General features: G+C 40.9%; 1 protein-coding gene across 2 annotated transcripts in view; it reads left to right on the forward strand.

Moving 5' to 3' along the window:
* cd276 (CD276 molecule) overlaps positions 1–20,040 on the forward strand; it is a 126,812-nt gene that overhangs the window by 39,002 nt on the left and 67,770 nt on the right. For both annotated transcript variants that reach the window (XM_084125184.1, XM_084125183.1), the window contains exon 4: positions 5,467–5,763. In XM_084125184.1, the coding sequence (XP_083981310.1) occupies positions 5,467–5,763 (297 nt within the window). The remainder of the gene's footprint in view (positions 1–5,466; positions 5,764–20,040) is intronic.

Consider the following 20,040-nt stretch of genomic DNA (forward strand, 5'->3'; position numbering starts at 1 on the left):
GCACTTCTGTCCACACACACACTCCGCTGTTCTGCTCTAGCCAGAGAACACTCCCGTTGCTGGAACACTTTAGTAGGCCAAGAAGAAGCAAATATATTTATTAAGTATAACGAGGTTGGGTTCCTTCCTTCAACTGTCCATCCTATTAAAAATGGCTAGGCTAAATAAGATAATTGTAAAAAAAGAGTATTGTATTTCGTCAGATTTTATAGTGTTGAATATATTCAAGCGCGAGGGGGATGCCAGGTGTGCAAAAAAAAAAAAAAAAAAAAAACTTGCTTGCAAGAATGTAGCCTCTACCAAACTTGTACACGCCGTTTAGACATAGGCTTACTTCTGATTTTTTTTGTCCATTGCTGCTTTGGCCATGACAAAAACATACGCACGAAAGCCGGAAAACAAACGCTGGTTGGCCTCTCACGTCCGAATTTGAGGAAGTGGTGGGGGAAGTGAATTTGAGGAAGTGGTGGGGGAATATGCCGTAAAGCAGTCGAATTTTGTAGTTCTTTTTGTGCTCGGGTTACTACCCGAACCCCGAAGTTACGTATTGCCAGTAAAAGCAATACAGACCCCATCAGGCTATGGCAGACGTGTCATTCAACCTATTGTAAGTCGATGTACCAGGGTCTTGGAAATATATTATGAAGGTTGAAAAAATACATAGTGTTGCTTTAAACTAGCAAAAGTGTATTCGGACGCACTAAGTGCACTTGTGCTCTGCGCTTTAGACCATGAGCTTAGATTGCTAAAATAGGGCCCTTAAAGGCTTAGCTGATCACAAATGATCATTAACACAGGGGTTTTCAGCCTTTTTGGGGCCTTATAGAGCAGAAAATGTTCCAAAGACCCCCTTTTTAATTATAACAGTGATTAAACCCAAAGTTAATGTGGGTGGGAGTAATGAACTCAATAGCTTATGTTTGTTTTATTGGCGCAAATGGTGCCAATCTGTAAATATGCACTTTTCAATAAAACTACATTTTCCGGAAAATAAGTTGCACTGGGTCAAACGTAAGTTGTTGAGAGATAAAAAACAAAGATAAATAGCATTGGTGTATCAGTCGCATTTTATTATTACGTTCAAAATAATGTAAAAAACGTTAAATAAAACTAAATGTTTACAAATATTATTTATTTCCCCTCACACGACAACAAATCCTTTTAATTTATTGGTATTCAGAACAAAACAAATCAGGAAGGACAAATATAAGTAGCCTATAAAATAAACATAAATAATAGTGGCATTCATCACAAACAACATTTATTTTACAGCCTAAACTAATTTATTTAAAGCAAAACTGAAATTGGCGTTGTGCTCCTCTCTCATTTGGCCCAAATCCAAATGTTTGCATGTATTTGGATGCTAAACTATTATTGATTATGTAAACAAGGCTTTGTATTTCACTTGTGCCCCAATATCCACATAAAACAGCATCCTTCACATGTGCAAAATGTGTTCGGAAAAACACGCAGAGCATTTCTGTTGAGTTTCCCTGTGTTTGGATGACTGCATTTTTACTTTGGTGATGAATAGGCTGATGGATTTTCTTTCCTTATAGCAGCAGAAACAACTTATAAATACTCCGTCATTTATGGTCATACAGATATCAGTCTGCAGTCTACAGTATGGTCAGAAGACATCATTCGAACTGTAAAGGGTCTATTTTCTTGTACACTCAAAATAACAACAAAACATTAGCTTTCGTAAAATAAAGAAAACCAACATGATGCGCTGCCGTCTCTGTCTCCGTGAACTTCTTTCTGGAGCGCGTCACAAAAATGAACCAAAACACAGCAAATACTTACAGAACAGACATGAGAAATATGTCTATAAAAACCTGTAAGTGTCTACTTTTTGCTTATTTGATGTTAAATGCATTATATAAGTCACTTTGGAATAAAAGTTGCAGCACATTTTAAGCGCTGTACTAACAGACTATGACCTAACAACAAACACAGTGAAACAAGGAACCAATCAAAACGTGACACATAAGACAAAGAACCAATGATAACACAACACATGAAGAAGTTATCCAATCAGGACCTGACACATAGAAGAGGAGCAGGATCACATGAGGAAAAGGGAATCACATGACAGGAACATGAAACACGGCTAAGGCAAATTACAAAATAAAAGACATGAAAACATGAAAGTGCAAACAAACCAAAAACAGACGTGACGTTTCCATTGTATAGATGAAAACACTTTCTCAGAATCTTCTTTTATGCTCCATACAAGAAAGAGAGTGAGTAAATGATAACAGTGTGAGTGAATATCCCTTTAACATGTAGGGAACTTTGCCAACAATAATCCTACACAAACAAATGGATAATGTATTTATACTGCAATGCATGCTGGAACAGAAACTTTGTTCAGACCAGGGCTGCGTCCCAGTCCAAAATCGTCATGCCCTTCACTCGCTAACTTCCCTCCGCCTCGTTCACTCGGATGAACGGCATTGCTTACGGTGCACGAGCGCCCACTACTGGCGGAAACTGCAGTGGGCTGAACTGGAACGTCCTAAGCCCTTGATCACTTGGAATCAGATGTGGAGTTGATTTATTATAAAAAAAAAAAAATGTTTTCCCTTTAAGAATTTGTTTAATTCAGCATCCAAATGTATATGGGTGTGTTTGGGTTGTTTTTAAAAAATATATATATATATATAATTAATATATCATAGAGTTGTTTGTTGTGGTGGTGATTAGACGAGATCTGTGGTGACGTCACAATCGTACTGCATTGTGGGACATATAGGTGCCTGAAGTGTACGAAGTAGACTCGAGGGAACGAGGGTCTGTCCATATAAACTTCACGAAGTGGAACGCACTTCAAAATGGCGGCGGGGATTCCCCCGCGGGGAAGTGCTTAGGGAAGTTCGCAAGTGCGTGTCTAAAAGTGGACTGGAACACAGCCAGTTAGAGAAATACTGAATGTCTACCATGAGTTTTTGAATAGTGCATCACTTTATATGTTATAAAATGTTCACTAGTGACTGCTGTGTCAATGCATGAGAAAAATGTAGAGCATTATGTCTTTGAAAATAATTGAAAACAAATTTTGTAATCTTTTAATATTGTAATGCAAAGGCCTGTCATGATCATGAATTGTGTGCTGATAATAATTGAGGCGTATATAATATATATAAAAAATAATTAAATGACAGATTGAGGTAATTATAAAAATTTAAATAAAATAGACCCATATGATTTACTTTCTGTGAATATATCATTTGAATGTGGGATTGTGATTGAAATTGAAACTCCACAATTACTGCGATCGTCTCAAATAATTGCGATTAGAACGAATGACCACGGTCCGACAATTAATTAATAATTGTGACAGGCCTAATAATGTATATTATATTATGCATTATTGTATCATTTTTTTTTATATTCAATATTTATTTATTTTTTATTTGAAAAGGGACGACCATGTACAATTTTTAGCATAGGCTAATTGTTTCCATTGAATGCATTGCACCGGATTTGACCTCAGTCCCTTGACAGGTCACCACCAACAAACATCCTTTAATAATATAAACTTTTTTTTGAATTTGCACTTGCAGTAGTTTGAAGAGAAACAGCAAAATATGTATAATCTTCAGTCAGACGGTCAGCAGAAAGCGGTTCCAGCATCACTGCCATCGGCGACCCCACCGCCGTCTGATAGCTTTCTCTCCCATCGTCCCAACGCACAACTTTTTTGTTTGTCGAATTATGATTGGCTCTGGGAGTAAGGCTCCCTCCGTGAAGCTGCTCAAGGGACGGTAGTGCAATCATTTCTTCATCTGCCAACGAGTACTAACCCCCAACAAAAACACTTTACGAGCGGCCAATTTCCCAGAAGCGCTGTGGTTTCACTTCCCTGTTGAGGGAGACAGGCTTCTCTCGCAGATGAGCGTGTGTTTCTGTCTGATGTTGAGCCATGTGTGTTTTATGCTAAGCTCCTAGAATGTAATTAACAATTTAATGGAAATCATGTCAAGCCGGTCCCAAGGTGTAAAGCAGCGGTAGATCGCTCGGCTAAATGCTGAGATCGTCAGCGTTCTCTCGCTGCTTTACTGTACGTCATCACACTGCAAACTCACCATTCTGACACTGAAATAAGGCAATCGCGTGATTCCTGCAAAGCCCAGGAGTTTCTAGAAATGTATTTTTGTCTTTAGAAAAGTTAGATAGTATTTTAATTTCATCCATCTCCGTGTAATGCCTAATGCAGTGATGTTTTCAGGGGTAACCACTGCATTTCTGCTGTTCCATAAGCAGCCGTCAGAGAGTGAACTCGCATTTTCATTCAGACACTTTTGTTCAGGTCAATGTAAAAATGTTTTTAATAGTTTTAGTTAATGGATTAGTTCTCTTCAGAATTAAAATTTCCTGATAATGTTCTCTCCTCCACGTCATCCAAGATGTTCATGTCTTTCTTTCTTCTGTGGAAAAGAAATGAAGGTTTTTGAGGAAAACATTCCAGGATGTTTCTCCATATAGTGTCTTCAATGGGGTCCAACGGGTCGAAGGTCCAAATGTGAGTTTCAGTGCAGCTTCAAAGTCTCGACACGATCCAGCCTAAGTCAAACGCCATTTACAAAAAAAATAAATTAATAAAATGTAAAACAACAATTTTTAATGATTTTGAGTAGAAAATTACCTGCCCTAATTTTTACGCCTAATTTTTATTTTGAAGTTATGGAAGTGCAAGATGAGCATTTGTGGTTAAAAAGTATTTAAATGTTTATTTTTGTTATAAAATGAGCAAAAGTTTGTCTAGATAAGACTCTTATTCCTCGGCTGGATCGTGTCGAGACTTTGAAGCTGCACTGAAACTCACATCTGGACCTTCGACCCTGTTGGACCCCATTGATGTCCCTATAAAGAGGAAAATCCTGGAATCCTTTTCCTTCATTTCTTTTCGACTGAAGAAAGACAGACATGAACGTCTTGGATGACGTGGGGGAGAGTACATTTTCAGGAAATTTTAATTATGAAATGAACTACTCCTTTAATGATAATAACCCTGCTCCGGACCACTGGTCCAGACTTTAGTCTGTTTACATGACACCGCTTTCAACTAAAAGCGTAAAACTTTTTATGCGTTTTGGCCGTTTATTTACACGACAACAGTATTTTTGGTGCCTGAAAACGCAAAGTTTTGAAAAAAAAAGTTTTTGAAAACCGTCTCCGTGTAAACAACAAAAACGTGAATCTCTGAAGACGATGATGTCATGCTCGTGCAGATTACGTGTTCAGTCTATAGTGTTTCATCGCCATCTACTGGCCTGGCAGCAGAATACAGCGTTTTTAGTCGTTTATGCGGATCCGTGTGAATGAGGATCGTTTTGACAATGGTGTCGTCTGTACACGGAAAACACAAAGGACAAACGTCTCCGTTTTAAGCATATCGTTGTCGTGCAAACGTACCCTTATACACACTAACTTGCTCTCTCTCGCTCTCTCTCTCTCCAGCGCCGTTCTCCAAACCCCTGGTCACCTGGGGCAGCGAGTCCCACCTGAAGCCCGGGGACGCGGTGGCCCTCACCTGTGTGGCGTACGGGGGGTATCCCGAGGCGGAGGTGCTCTGGCAGGACGGCGCGGGACAAAACCTCACGGACAACGTTACCGTCTCGCAAGTAGCGAACGAGGAGGGTTTGTTCAGTGTGAAGAGCGTCCTGACCGTCATTCTGGAGCCCGACAGCACTTACAACTGCAGACTGACCAATCCACTGCTGGGAGACGAAGCACACGCATCGGTCACCATCACAGGTGAGTCGACGAGGTCATGTATAACCAAACCAAAAGGTCATCTTCACAAGCTTTTTGCATGCTTGTTTCTAATGACTTCAACACGCATCTGTTGAGTCGCTGAAGATGTCATGTTAACCAAACCAAAAGGTAATTTTTTTGTCGACTTCCCAAACCTCCACAAAAATGTATCATCTGTAATCATTATGTTCTTTTATAAAACGGTTAGTTCCAGTCCTTGATTCTGATTGGTTAATAGAAGTGCTTTATGCATGATAATGCATAATATGCACAGATATGCACAGCTATGACCGCTTCACGCTACGGTTCTATGTATCACTACACAACACCCCTAGCAACCACTCTTAGCAACGTAAACATATTTTTGTTCTCATTGATATTGTTCTTTGAAGCTTATAGAGTATTGTGAGAGATCGAGTAAGTGAAGCGAGTGCACCGGGATTTAGATATAGCATTTTCCCTCAGGCCAGTCCTATATTAGTAATAAAAAATATTTTTGAATGTCTGCTTCGATATCTTGTCCTCTTATCCTTTTAACAGTTCAGGGGTTTTCCCGTGCTCTGACACACTAGTCATTTCATTCACAAGTTTCAGTTCTTTCAATATAAAAGTCTCCTGACTGACTCGCTCATAAAGACGGTCTTTGCCGCCATCTAATGGAGAAATGTAACTTCTGTTGCTGTTCATGGTCAGGGACTATTTTTTCCAGCGGAAGGAAGGCTTTTAGTGATTTTACTTCATGAAAGTTGCATAGCTACATATTTTCCGGCTTTAATATTTGTATTGTGTGGTAACCGTTTTATAAAAGCAATAAGGTACTCGAGGCTAGCGCTGTATCGTGAATAAGTCTTGGCTGAAGGGGTTTGCAGGGGTTCAGCCTTTCAGCCTTGGCTTATTCATCACGATACAACACTAGCCTCGAGTACCTTATTGCTTACTTATGTGGTTTTATACTTGTCCTCATGTCGTTGTATGACTATGAAAACATCTCACCTTCATAACTTCTGTTATTTAGTAGAATGGTGTTTCCATTTGGAAAAGTTATTCTCACACAAATCTATCATAATGCTTTAGAAGACTAGGCATATAGTGTTTAAACTGCTGTTTTAAGTTCCTCACTAATGAAAAGTACACCTTGGACATTTTGCTAAATATCTTCTTTTTTGTTCCATGCAAAGGTAAAGGTCACATAGGTCAAGCTGTCATTTTTAGGTGGACTGTCCCTTTAAAATCCAATGGGCCGCTCGCTACCAAATCCATAGCGAGAAAATAATAAATCGGTCAATTATGGTCGGATAGGCATCACCGTCAGTTTGCTCCCTTTCCTAAATGAGAAAGTGGATGATTATTTCACTGTTTACTTCTTTGAAACAGGAATGTTTTTTTATGCTGATAAGTAAGGTCAGTTAGGAAGACCTTACAGCATTGCACTGCATGTGAGCCTGTGTCTGTTAAGCGATCTCAGAAGATATTTAATGTAGGGTTATGAGGAAGGACCAGGTTTTCGATGATATTGAGTGATGCTGATGAATGAAGGTCAGATTCTGTGAATTCTGCGTTAATCTCAGCAGCTGCGAGCGAAACGGCTGTACGTGGATCATCCTGACTACAATAGCCTTACAACTTGTTAGTAAACAAGTGTCAGAATCCGCGCGCGCCGAGTGATCATGCCGACCTTGTTTGATATGAAAATGCATTTGCATTTGTTTACAACAGCTGATGTATGCTCAACAACTTTGGTAATTAATATTGACCTAGCCGAGATGGATGCCGTTTGCCTGGTTGTTTTTCTATTGCAAACAGGATTTGCTTTGAAACAAAATGCTCCACATTTAGATATGGTCAGATTTTGATCAGAAGCATTGATGAATTTCTGGAGTAATGGCAACTATATGCAACCATTATAAGTTACTTTACAAGGCATAATTTACACAGGTGTCATTGTTACAGTGTAATTATATATTTAAGTACTGAGTAATATTAAGCAACTACATGTACTTACTATAGGGTTAGGGTAGGATTAGGGTTTGGTTGAGGGTTGGTTGCATGTAATTATGCATAATTTACTGTTATTACTATGGTAAGTACATGTAACATATGTAACAAGGACACTGTAAAATAAAGTGTTACCAAATATTCTATGATGCATTCTATAAAAAGTCTTTAAGTAAATTGTTACAGTTTATTTTAACGCAATTAGTCTGTTAAAAGTTTTGAAAACATGCTTTTTAGTGACATTAGTTGCACAGAAATTAAACTTAAAAGTACACATTGAATTATTCCATTATTTAATAGTGCATAGTGGAACTGTACTGTTGTGCGAAGGCTGAGCTACCATATCCAGTCATTTGTGGGAAAAAAGTTCCTGAATAGGGAAATAAATCCAATGTATTTTAGTCAGAGCTCAGAATGTCTTTCTAAGTGAGACATTTAGGGCTTCTATCACTGAAGAGAGGAAGATCTGTTTAGTATTCAAAGAGCCTTTCTGTGGAAGAGCATGCTGAGGACAAGACCAGTTAAAATGTCACACTTCTCTCCAAATTCCCAATGAAAAATTACAAAGTAATGCAGACGTGCCCCAAAATGAATGAGAATGATAGAAAAAAGAGGAGTGGAAAAAGATGTCCATCAAAAACTCTGTCAAGGTTCAGAAAGAGAAAATGAACTGCAGGAGGAATCGGTCTGACCGAGAGCCATTGAACTAGGTCAGAGAAAACTTCATCTCCATCTCAATTAGCCACAATGTAATTCATCAATTAGCTTCTGTCAGTCCACTTAAACTGCTCGTTTAATCCACTGAGATTTTATGGAGATGTTTATTCATTGCAGAAAATATATACTCTATATGTGCAAATGTGAAAATGTAGAAAAATAAAAAATTTAAATAAAAAAATATTCTTAAAAATTGTATACAATTTTATATATACAGTATATATATATATATATATATATATATATATATATATATATATATATATATATATATATATATATATATACATTTTTTTTTTGATTTATCTTTTTATGTAAAAATGTAAAAATGAAGAAAAAAATGTAAATAAAGAATATAATTTTTTTAAATAAAATTATATAGTATTATAATATATAGTAAAAATGTAAACAGAAAAATGCTAAATTATATATATATATATGTATATATATATATATATATATATATATATATATATATATATATATATATATATATATATATATATATATATATATATATATATATATATATATATATAGCATTGGCGCTTGCAACACCAAGGTCATGGGTTCGATTCCCAGGGAAAGCAAGAACTGATAAGAATGTAAAATGTGTACCTTGAAATGCAACGTAAGTCGCTTTGGATAAAAGCGTCTGCCAAAATACATAATATATATCATATTATGTATATAGCATTTTTCTGTTTACGTTTTTATTAAAACAAATTGAAAATAAAAATATTTTTTATAAAAATATTGCAGAATCATTTTAATTTTACATCATGACAGTTCCTCCTCTGACTTTCCGCCCCCACTGATTGATAGACTCAAAATCTGTTTTTAATCATAATTAATCTGATTTTAAGTTTTTTGTTGATATATGATGCAGTGATTAACTAGAAATATTAAAAACGGCTGATACAGTAAGAGAGCAGATACAGTAAGAGAGAAGATACAGTAAGAGAGCAGATACAGCAAGAGAGCAGATACAGCAAGAGAGCAGATACAGTAAGAGCGCAGATACAGTAAGAGCGCAGATACAGTAAGAGAGCAGATACAGTAAGAGAGCAGATACAGCAAGAGAGCAGATACAGTAAGAGCGCAGATACAGTAAGAGTAAGAGCGCAGATACAGTAAGAGAGCAGATACAGTAAGAGAGCAGATACAGTAAGAGAGCAGATACAGTAAGAGCGCAGATACAGCAAGAGCGCAGATACAGCAAGAGTAAGAGCGCAGATACAGTAAGAGAGCAGATACAGTAAGAGAGCAGATACAGTAAGAGCGCAGATGCAGTAAGAGAGCAGATGCAGTAAGAGCGCAGATGCAGTAAGAGCAGATACAGTAAGAGCGCAGATACAGTAAGAGATCAGATACAGTAAGAGAGCAGATACAGCAAGAGAGCAGATACAGTAAGAGCGCAGATACAGTAAGAGATCAGATACAGTAAGAGAGCAGATACAGCAAGAGAGCAGATACAGCAAGAGAGCAGATACAGTAAGAGCGCAGATACAGTAAGAGCGCAGATACAGTAAGAGAGCAGATACAGTAAGAGAGCAGATACAGCAAGAGAGCAGATACAGTAAGAGCGCAGATACAGTAAGAGTAAGAGCGCAGATACAGTAAGAGAGCAGATACAGTAAGAGAGCAGATACAGTAAGAGATCAGATACAGTAAGAGAGCAGATACAGCAAGAGCGCAGATACAGTAAGAGCGCAGATACAGCGCAGATACAGTAAGAGAGCAGATACAGTAAGAGAGCAGATACAGTAAGAGCGCAGATACTGTAAGAGAGCAGATACAGTTACAGTAAGAGCGCAGATACAGTAAGAGCGCAGATACAGTAAGAGCGCAGATACAGTAAGAGCGCAGATACAGTAAGAGAGCAGATACAGTAAGAGCGCAGATACAGTAAGAGAGCAGATACAGTAAGAGAGCAGATACAGTAAGAGCGCAGATACAGTAAGAGAGCAGATACAGTGGTTGTTGAGGTAATTCTTTCTGTACAGTAGTAGTCAGAGCCTGAGTCTCCATAGAAATCGTCTCGGGTTACTAATGTAACCCTCGTTCCCTGAGTAGGGAACGAGACGCTGCATCGATTCTCGATACTTTGGGGAATGCCTTCGGCATGAAGCGTCTGAAGTCAACTATGCAACTATTCCAATCTTGATTGGTGCAACGTCATTACGTCACCCGTGACGTCGCATGTGACGGTGATCCGGAAGCTATAAAACGGTCACAGGAACCAGGAAATGTTAGCATCTAATTGGTCAAAGCAAGTCGTTCTCAGGGGCGCGAAAAGTGTGACCGAGGGATGCAGCGTCTCGTTCCCTACTCAGGGAATGAGGGTTACATTAGTAACCCGAGACGTTCCCTTTCGTAAAGGGCACTCCCGCTGCATCGATACTCGATACTTTGGGGAACGAATACCCACGCCGCCACACTGAGAGAAAAACGCCCTGGTACAAAGCATCTGGTACACTCATGGACGATAGAATGAGTAGAGGGCAGATCCAAACTAGCTTGTCATTAGATTTGGTGTAAGAAGGGGAGGTCTGGAGCCGGAGGCTCGACTGACCTCATGGATGTGAACCCCAGACAGTAGAAAGTATTAGATAAGAGGTGAAGGCAAAAGCGCACCTTGTACTTCAGAAATGAGTGGTTTCCGCAGATAACCAACTGTCTACTTGATAAAGGGAAATAGCTCCTAACCCTTGATACATTACTAGATGGACTGATTCATCCTAGCCCGAGGCCTAGCATAGGAACCTCCAAGGCTAAAACCTTGACCATCCGACACATGCGATGGAGGATGGAATACCTGAAGAATCTTGATATTGCCTACAGGCACCTCAGTACCGGGGCAAAAAAATAATGTAGAGTGGCTCCCATGCTAGTAAGTGAGAGGGGGCAGCACCACCCCTCTTCCAGGGAGTAAGACGAGCAGGAAGCAGACTCAATAGGCTTCAGGAAAAGGATTCATCCTCCAATCTACAGGAACATGGAGTTTCAGTGGGAACTTCCTTTCGAGAACACCCTAAGAGGCTTGCGGAGGGCACTGAGGCCGCCACAGAGGCCCTAAGCATGAACAGGAATCCCGTTAGAGAGCGGGATGGAACACCAGTACTGAAGCCAGTGGGCAGTAATAAACTGGGTTCAATGCCCTCCCTAACTTAATTGTTTAGTTCCTAGTAGAGTGGGGTTCTAGTATAGATGTCCTGACCACCTCGGTGGAAAGGGCAGCCTAATTATGGGTGGGACCCCCTCAGGGGCCAGACCCATAGCCTCCATAACTCTGGTCGGGGATGAAATAATGTACCATCAGCCTGAGACAGAAGATCTCTCCTAATAGGAATTTTCCAAGGAGGACTCTCCAAGAGACTAATAAGGTCCGAAAACCAAATTCGGGCCGGCCAGTACGGAGCTACAAGGAGTAGTCTCACTCCGTACCTCCTGACCCTCTCTAGAACCCCAGGGAGCAGAGCGATCGGGGGAAAAGCATGACCTCGGCCACATCTGTACCATGGCATCCAAGCCCAATGGCGCTGGATGTGAGAGAGAGTACCAGAGCGGGCAATGAGAGTTATCATGAGAAGCGAACAGGTCAACCTCCGCCCGGCCAAACTCTCTCCATATAAGCTCAACCACTTCAGGGTGGAGCCGCCATTCCCCGGGCCTCAGCCCCTGCCTCGACAGGATGTCTGCTCCCATATTTTCAGCCCCAGGAATATAAATAGATCTGACAGAGAGAAATTTTTCCTGGGACCAAAGAAGAATTTGATGAGCCAGTCTACAAAGAGGGCGAGATCTCAAACCTCCTTGGCAGTTGATATAAGAGACCACTGATATATTGTCTGTTCTAACAAGAACATGATGGCCTCTGAGGTCCACAAGGAAGTGCCTCAGGGCAAAAAATACGGCCAACATCTCCAAGCGATTGATATGCCATGTGAGATGATGGTCTTCCAAGAACCTCGGGTGTAACGGCCCTCCATAACCGCACCCCAGCCTGTGAGGGACGCATCCGTAGTCAAAGTCTTTCTCTGACATGGTGCTCCCAACACCGGGCCCTGAGACAGGAACCATGGTTTCTTCCACATGACAAGAGAACGAAGGCATCTGCTCGTAACTCTGATCGTGCGAAAAGGGTTTCCCAGAGGAGAAAATCCCTTGTTCCTGAGCCACCACTGCAAGGCCCTCATATGGAGCAGACCAAAGAGTAATACCGTGGAAGCTGCAGCCATAAGACCCAAAACTCTTTGAAAGTGTTTGACAGTGATAGCCTGGCCTAACCTAATAGTCTTCATTGTGTGTAAAATAGTATTAATACGAGCAGGAGACAATTGTGCCCGCATCGTGACTGAGTCCCACTCTACTCCCAGGAACGTAGTCCTCTGAAGAGGAGTTAAGGAACTTTTCTTCACATTGAGTCTCAACCCCAAGCACCTCAGATGACGCAAAACAACATCTCGATGTTGAATTGCCATTTCTTTTGACTGAGCTAAAATGAGCCAGTCATCTATATAATTCAAGATACGAATCCCCTGAAGTCTCAATGGAGCAAGGGAAGCGTCCATACATTTAGTGAAGGTGCGAGGGGATAAGGCTAGGCCGAAAGGAAGAACTCTGTATTGATAAGCTTTTCCCCCAAAAGCAAATCTAAGAAACTTCCTGTGATGTGGGATGATGGAAATATGAAAATATGCATCTTTAAGATCTATCGTCACAAACCAGTCCTCAGATCTGATTTGTTTAACGATCATAGGTATAGTTAACATTTTGAACTTGAATCTCCTCAAAGATTTATTCAATACCCTAAGATCTATAATGGGACGCAGCCCACCATCCTTTTTTGGAACTATGAAGTACCGGCTGTAGAACCTGGAATCCCTCTGGTCTAAGGGCACATGTTCTATGGCCTCCTTAGCTAGGAGAGTCTGAACTTCATCTTCCATCACCTGAGCCTGATCAGGAGATACCAGCGTATGAATAACACCACTAAATTTGGGTGGTCTAAACTGGAACTGGATTCTATATCCTTTCTCAACTGTACTCAGGACCCACTGAGATATATTTTGAAGACCTTTCCAGGTGTCTAAATAATCTACTAAGGGAATCAGTCTCTCAGGACTGACCTCAGGTGTTTTATTCACATCTTTAATTTCGTTTTTATTCTTATTTTCATTTTCGGTGACCTGAAGCAATCTTCTGGCAGGAACTAACCGAATCATTTTTTCTACAGGCCTCGTGAGAGGTAGCGAACGTTTCAGAGCCATATATTTCATAGGAACACTCTGTGTGATACATTCGCTAGAATTCGTCCCGAAGCGCACCTGACGGCGGGAAGCAACATCGATTTCCTGAGGGTGGAGGCTTTTAAAAAGCCCACGCGGAGGGGGATGCCCTCAGAGGCCTGAACATCCCATCATGGCCTCTTAGTCGAAGCCTTCCTCGCCTGAATAACAGTCCTCAGATCTGTTTTCGGTTTGGAAGGCTTCGACTGAGGGTGTTGCCTCTGCCTCCAGGCCCCTTGGGGGGGAGCACGAGAGGCAACACTCTCCTTCTGCCTCAGCAGGTGTGAGGAGCTGGCGGCGCCCTTGTGGGACTGCCCCCTGGCAGCAGACCCACGAGACCTGGAACGACGGCGGGGGATAAGTTCTTTAAATGCGGCTGACTGTCGTTTCGCCTCCTGAAACCTATCGACGACATTGTTGACACCGTCGCCGAAAAGGCCAGAAGGCGAAACCGGGGCATCGAGGAGACAAGCCCTGTCCTTGTCCCCGATGCCCGACAGATTCAGCCACAGGTGTCTCTCCGTGGCTACCAGTGCTGCCATGGAGCAGCCGATGGCACGGGCCGTCTCCTTGGTAGCACGGAGAGACAAGTCGACCACTCGACGCATCTCGCGGATGTCGTCGAAGGCGACCTCCCCGCTGTCGTCCACCTCTTTGAGGAGGTCGGCCTGTTATGCCTGCAACAGCCCCATCGTATGCAGACAACTACCAGCCCGACCTGCCGCCATATATGCCTTCCCAACCAAGGCCGATGTTGTACGGCAGGGCTTGGCGCCGGAGCCCGCAGGGATGATGCAACCTCTCTCTTCAACCCTGGGCATCATCCCATAGCCCTCCTCCCTGGCACCCAATATATTAGAATATAAATGAACATTAGGGCCAGATATTCTCGAGGAGAAGGGCTTGTTCCACGATCTCAACACCTCGGTGTGGAGATCGGGAAAAAATTGCAGACTCCGGCGTAGAGGTTGTGACCGAGACTGCACGAAGCGCTCATCGAGTTTGCTTTTTACAGTCGCTTCCTGCGTCTCAGGTGGCCAGTCGATCTTTAATTTTTCCACCGCTCTGGTCACAACCTCTAGCAGCTCCTCAAAGGCAGGGGAATGGGGTGGCGAGTTTTCACATTCCCCTGCCTCGATGCTCAAAATATCTAGCTCCTCGCAACCAGATAATTCGAGCATCGGTTCCACTATTGGGGCGGAAGAAGCCGCAGCGCGGGCTTCCGCACCCTGAGCGGAACTATGGGAACTAGCTTCAGAATGTTGAGAAAGGGCCGAAGCCGTCTCAACATCATCCACTAGATCCTGCTGCGATCCCCATGAATGCAGACGCCGCACTGCCTCGACAGACGCGGGACCTGATCCACGGGGATCGCGGGGCTGGCCGCCCTCATTAAACATAGCTCGCCGGGAGCGGAGCGTTCTTAGGGGCATGATTTCACAGTTAGCACAGACAGCACCCTCGAGCGCTGCCTGTGCATGCTCCACTCCCAAACAAACCACACACAGCGAGTGTGTGTCACCCTCAGCAAGATAACGTGGGCAAGGGGACGCACACTGCCTGAACTGTTTCTCGGCCATAATATATTTTTAATATATATATATACTCTTTCCACGGGAAAAACAACACCAAATAAGACAGACAAGTTGTACATAGAGTGCTTGCTGAAGACCAGAAGCTAACATTTCCTGGTTCCTGTGACCGTTTTATAGCTTCCGGATCACCGTCACATGCGACGTCACGGGTGACGTAATGACGTTGCACCAATCAAGATTGGAATAGTTGCATAGTTGACTTCAGACGCTTCATGCCGAAGGCATTCCCCAAAGTATCGAGTATCAATGCAGCGGGAGTTCCCTTTACGAAAGGGAACCCTGTTTTTTCAGACTCCATCAGAATGTGGTTTCTCTCTCTCTCTCTCTCTCTCTCTCTCTCTCTCTCTCTCTCTCTCTCTCAAACAGCTGATATCTCTGTCAGTACAATGGCCTCACTTTAAGTCCTTCAACATGTCAGCAGCTCAGGATACGGCAAGTGTGTGTGAGTGTGTGTGTGTGTGTGTGTGTGTGTGTGTGTGTATGTGTGTGTGTGTGTGTGCGTGTGTGTGTTAAATAGGCACCTCTGTCTTCCAACATAGAAAGGAATCATCACTGTCCATCTCTCTTTGCTGGCACAGCATTCTGGGTAAAACCTGTGAGAATAATACAGAAAGAGACACAGAGAAAGAGAGAAAAACCCACAGCGGTCAATAGACTGACAGAGCGAGAGGAGGAGCGCCGGGGAAACTGGGATGCTTAGAGATGTAGCCATGGTGATTTTGCAGTGAATAGTGTAACCATGGCGATGTTGCTGTGGTGACTGTCTAGCATTGATACACTGATGCTGATGTCACTGCAGAAATGTTTATGGGATGTTGCAGTAAACGTCTCGGTCTTAGTCTGCAACATGAGGCTAAATGCACTGATGTGTTTCCATCAAAGAGCAACGGTTCTGCTGTTTTCCATCTTCATCTGTCTTTAGTGTGTAATGTTGCTGTTTGATCATGAAGAAGCTCCAGTTCTTCTCTATATCAGTATCAGTGTTTCTGAACTCCTGAAACGCCTCCATTGTAGTCTTGAGTTTCTTCCGGGAACAAACGTCACAATATTCCTCATTATAATAATTCATACGCAGAATAAAGGGGCGGGGCCTGGTTGAGTTAGTTAGTAGTGTGTTAAACTGGTGGTTATGGTAAGGGGCGGGACATTTCCCAAACACACTCGAAGTGCTCGACCAATCACAACACACTGCTCCAGCCGACCAATCAGAGCACAGTGTGCTTTTCAGAAGGAGGGGCTTCATAGAGACAGAAAGTAAACAGAGCGTTACTGACAGACTGGGAAGAGAGGAGCCGCAACAATGGAGAATATGAGGAGAATAATCAACATTCAAGCAGGAAAACCTGTTCTAGTAGAGCCTGAAACAACATCAAGACTGTGTACATGATAGGTAATCTTTAAGTCATTAGCTGAGTTTCCTCCACATAGTTTTTTATGCATATTTTAGATGCACTGGGAAAGAAATGGTGTAGGATTTACTTTGAAGCAATTTTACTCAGAAATTGCTAGTAAATTTCACAAATACTTACAAAGAAACAGCAAGTAACATTGAACTAAACATGATATTTTGAAGTAGACAAACTAAAAACAGTGTTCTTCCTTGTTTAATTTACAACTTTAAACAATACTTATTATTTTCCAGTGCGGAAAAATCAAGATGTAAACAACATCAATAAAAAAAAATAGTGATTGAAGTGTTTAGTAATATATACAAAACTATACATAATGAATAATGGGTAACACTTTACAAGGTTTAATTTGTTAACATCAGTTACCTACATTAATTTCAACATTTATTATTATTATTATTATTATTTTATAATTTAAAGTTGTATTTGTTATTATTAGCTAATGTAGTGTGAACTAACTAACAAACAATGAATGATTGTATTTTTATAACAAAGATGAATAAATGCTGTTAAATGATATTGCTCATAGTTTACATTAACTAATGTTTACAAATGAGATCTTATTGTATAGTGTTACAGAATAATAGATGATTATAGAATAATTATTTACAGATTATAAAGAATAATTATGAGTGTCAGTTTTACTCTCTTGAACTTGTGGGTGAAAATGCTGCTTTTTTGCAAATAGCTTTTTCCATATTGAGAGTTTTTGCAAAATTGGCAGCTTTGATCATCATACTTTGTAGCACAAGCATGCCTTATTTGTTTATTCATGCCTCGTTCACAAAACTACATTTGCCCAAGTTTGAAAGCAGGCAGTAAACACTTTCATTTGTTTATTTGTTGTTGTTGTTGTTGTTGTTTACAGCAGTAACAGAGAGCTTTATTACTGCACACACACATCCACACCATCTCAAGCACAATCTAGAACTGAAAATTGTTCATGTAAATTGCGTTCAGCTCATTTTTTTGGTGTGTTTACATTGTTACCTGATTTGCATAATTCCTTTAGTGAATTAAATGACGCAAATAAACAACGCAGATTTCCCCGTCGGTGTCAGCCTTTTCATAAACTCTCTGTTCTGATTTCTTTCCTATCTTTCTCCTCCCACTGTTTTTCATCCTTTCGGTCTTTTACCTTCTCGCATGTTCACACTTACACTCGCATGCCTACATATTTAATATGTTGATGCTCTACTTTAATAACCCTTGGATGTTTCACTCAGGTAGTGATGACATCTCTGTGTTTCTCTCTCTCTCTGTCATCATTTGGTCCTCCTCTTGTCCCAGCAAACTTTGCCTCTTAAATTGCTATCTGACAGAGCCTGAAGAGGCAGAAAGAAAACGAGAGAGCGAAAGAGAGAGGCGGACAAAGCAAGAGAGAGAGTGATAGCGGCACGAATGAAACCCTTTATTAGTCCTTGTCTCCTTCTCTTCCTCACCGGTCTAATTTGAATGTAATTAGCACATGCATTGGTAGGAGAAACAGCAATCTAAATGAGAGTGTTGTTCAGTGCTGCTTCTTGATGGAGTCCTGTATTCATTACTGTCGGAGACGCAAACAACACTTTCACCGTGAACACACGGCTGATTGCTCTGGTCACGAGATCACGCTGCTAAGCAACCCGAACGCACACAGATACACACCGTTCAACAGCATCAGCACATGATCCGTGTGTGTGTGCGTGTCGTGCCTGTGGGTGTTTGTCGGGCCGGTCTGAACCAGCTTTCACAACTAGCGCTGATCCAAATCTTTAAAATTAGCTTTGCAATCGAGATGACAGCAATCCGTCGTAGAGTTCTGGCAGAATATTTTCAAAAAAGTCACTAGTACTCACACTTATACACTAGTACTCTCACTTGTACAGTAGTATTCACACTTGTACACTAGTACTCACACTTGTACACTCATACTCACACTTGTACACTAGTACTCTCACTTGTACACTAGTACTCAGACTTGTACACTAGTACTCACACTTGTGCACTCGTACTCAGATTTGTACAGTAGTACTCAAACTTGTACACTAGTACTCTCACGTGTACACTCATACTCACATTTGTACACTAGTACTCTCACTTGTACACTCGTACTCACACTTGTACACTAGTACTCTCACTTGTACAGTAGTATTCACACTTGTACACTAGTACTCACACTTGTGCACTCGTACTCAGATTTGTACAGTAGTACTCACACTTGTACACTAGTACTTGTACATGATCCGTGTGTGTGTGTGTGTGTCGTGCCTGTGGGTGTTTGTCGGGCCGGTCTGAACCAGCTTTCACAACTAGCGCTGATCCAAAACTTTAAAATTAGCTTTGCAATAGAGATGACAACAATCCGTCGTAGAGTTCTGGCAGAATGTTTTCAAAAAAGTCATTTTCTCCACAGAGAAATACATTTGTAACAATTTAAAACCATAAACTGAAAAAAAAAAAAAATATGGATGTAGTGTCCGTGACATCACCCGTAGTGTTTCTGAAGAGCAAGTATGAAGCCCAAAGTGGGCGGAGCCGGCCATCGCAATCTTGGCCATCAATCCACCTGTCACTCAATTCACTGTATTCACTGTACTATACTAATAGTACTCAGACTTGTACACTAGTACTCTCACTTGTACACTCGTACTCACACTTGTACACTAGTACTCACTAGGGGTGTAACGGTACGCAAAAATCACGGTTCGGTACGTACCTCGGTTTTAAAGTCACGGTTCGGTTTATTTTCGGTACAGTAAGGGAAAGAAATGCAAACATTAAACTGCAGGTTGTTTATTACTATAGACTTTTTTTAACAATTTGTTTACACTTTTTAATAAAATATAATAAAATGTATATATAAAAAAAAAAAGAATAATTAATATAATACTGCTGCAAAGTTCTTCACTAAATAAAATACTCTCAGTCTCAAACCAATATCACATAATAAATTTAATGAAAAATATAAATAAATAGCCTAACAATGATTACAGTGCAGCATTACCAATCCCAGCTTGTAGGCCTGCTCATATTTAGGACTTTAATTGCCCGCTCAAAAATGAACTTTAATTGCACAATTTGCTGTAATTAATTGCAATTCCTCCAAGCTTGTAATCATCAATAATTAAACTTAGAATCACCTAATTAAATGAAACACCGGGAAAAAAAGGAACAGAAAATAGCCCTATATTAAAATAATATTAAACATATATATCAATGTATTATTCTTTTTCAATAATCAATCAACAATCAATTAAAGATTTTTTTTCCATTTTTTTTACTAATTAT

The sequence above is a fragment of the Abramis brama genome (assembly GCF_963993115.1).
Source record: "Abramis brama genome assembly, chromosome: 9".
In the NCBI taxonomy this organism is placed as follows: domain Eukaryota; kingdom Metazoa; phylum Chordata; class Actinopteri; order Cypriniformes; family Leuciscidae; genus Abramis; species Abramis brama.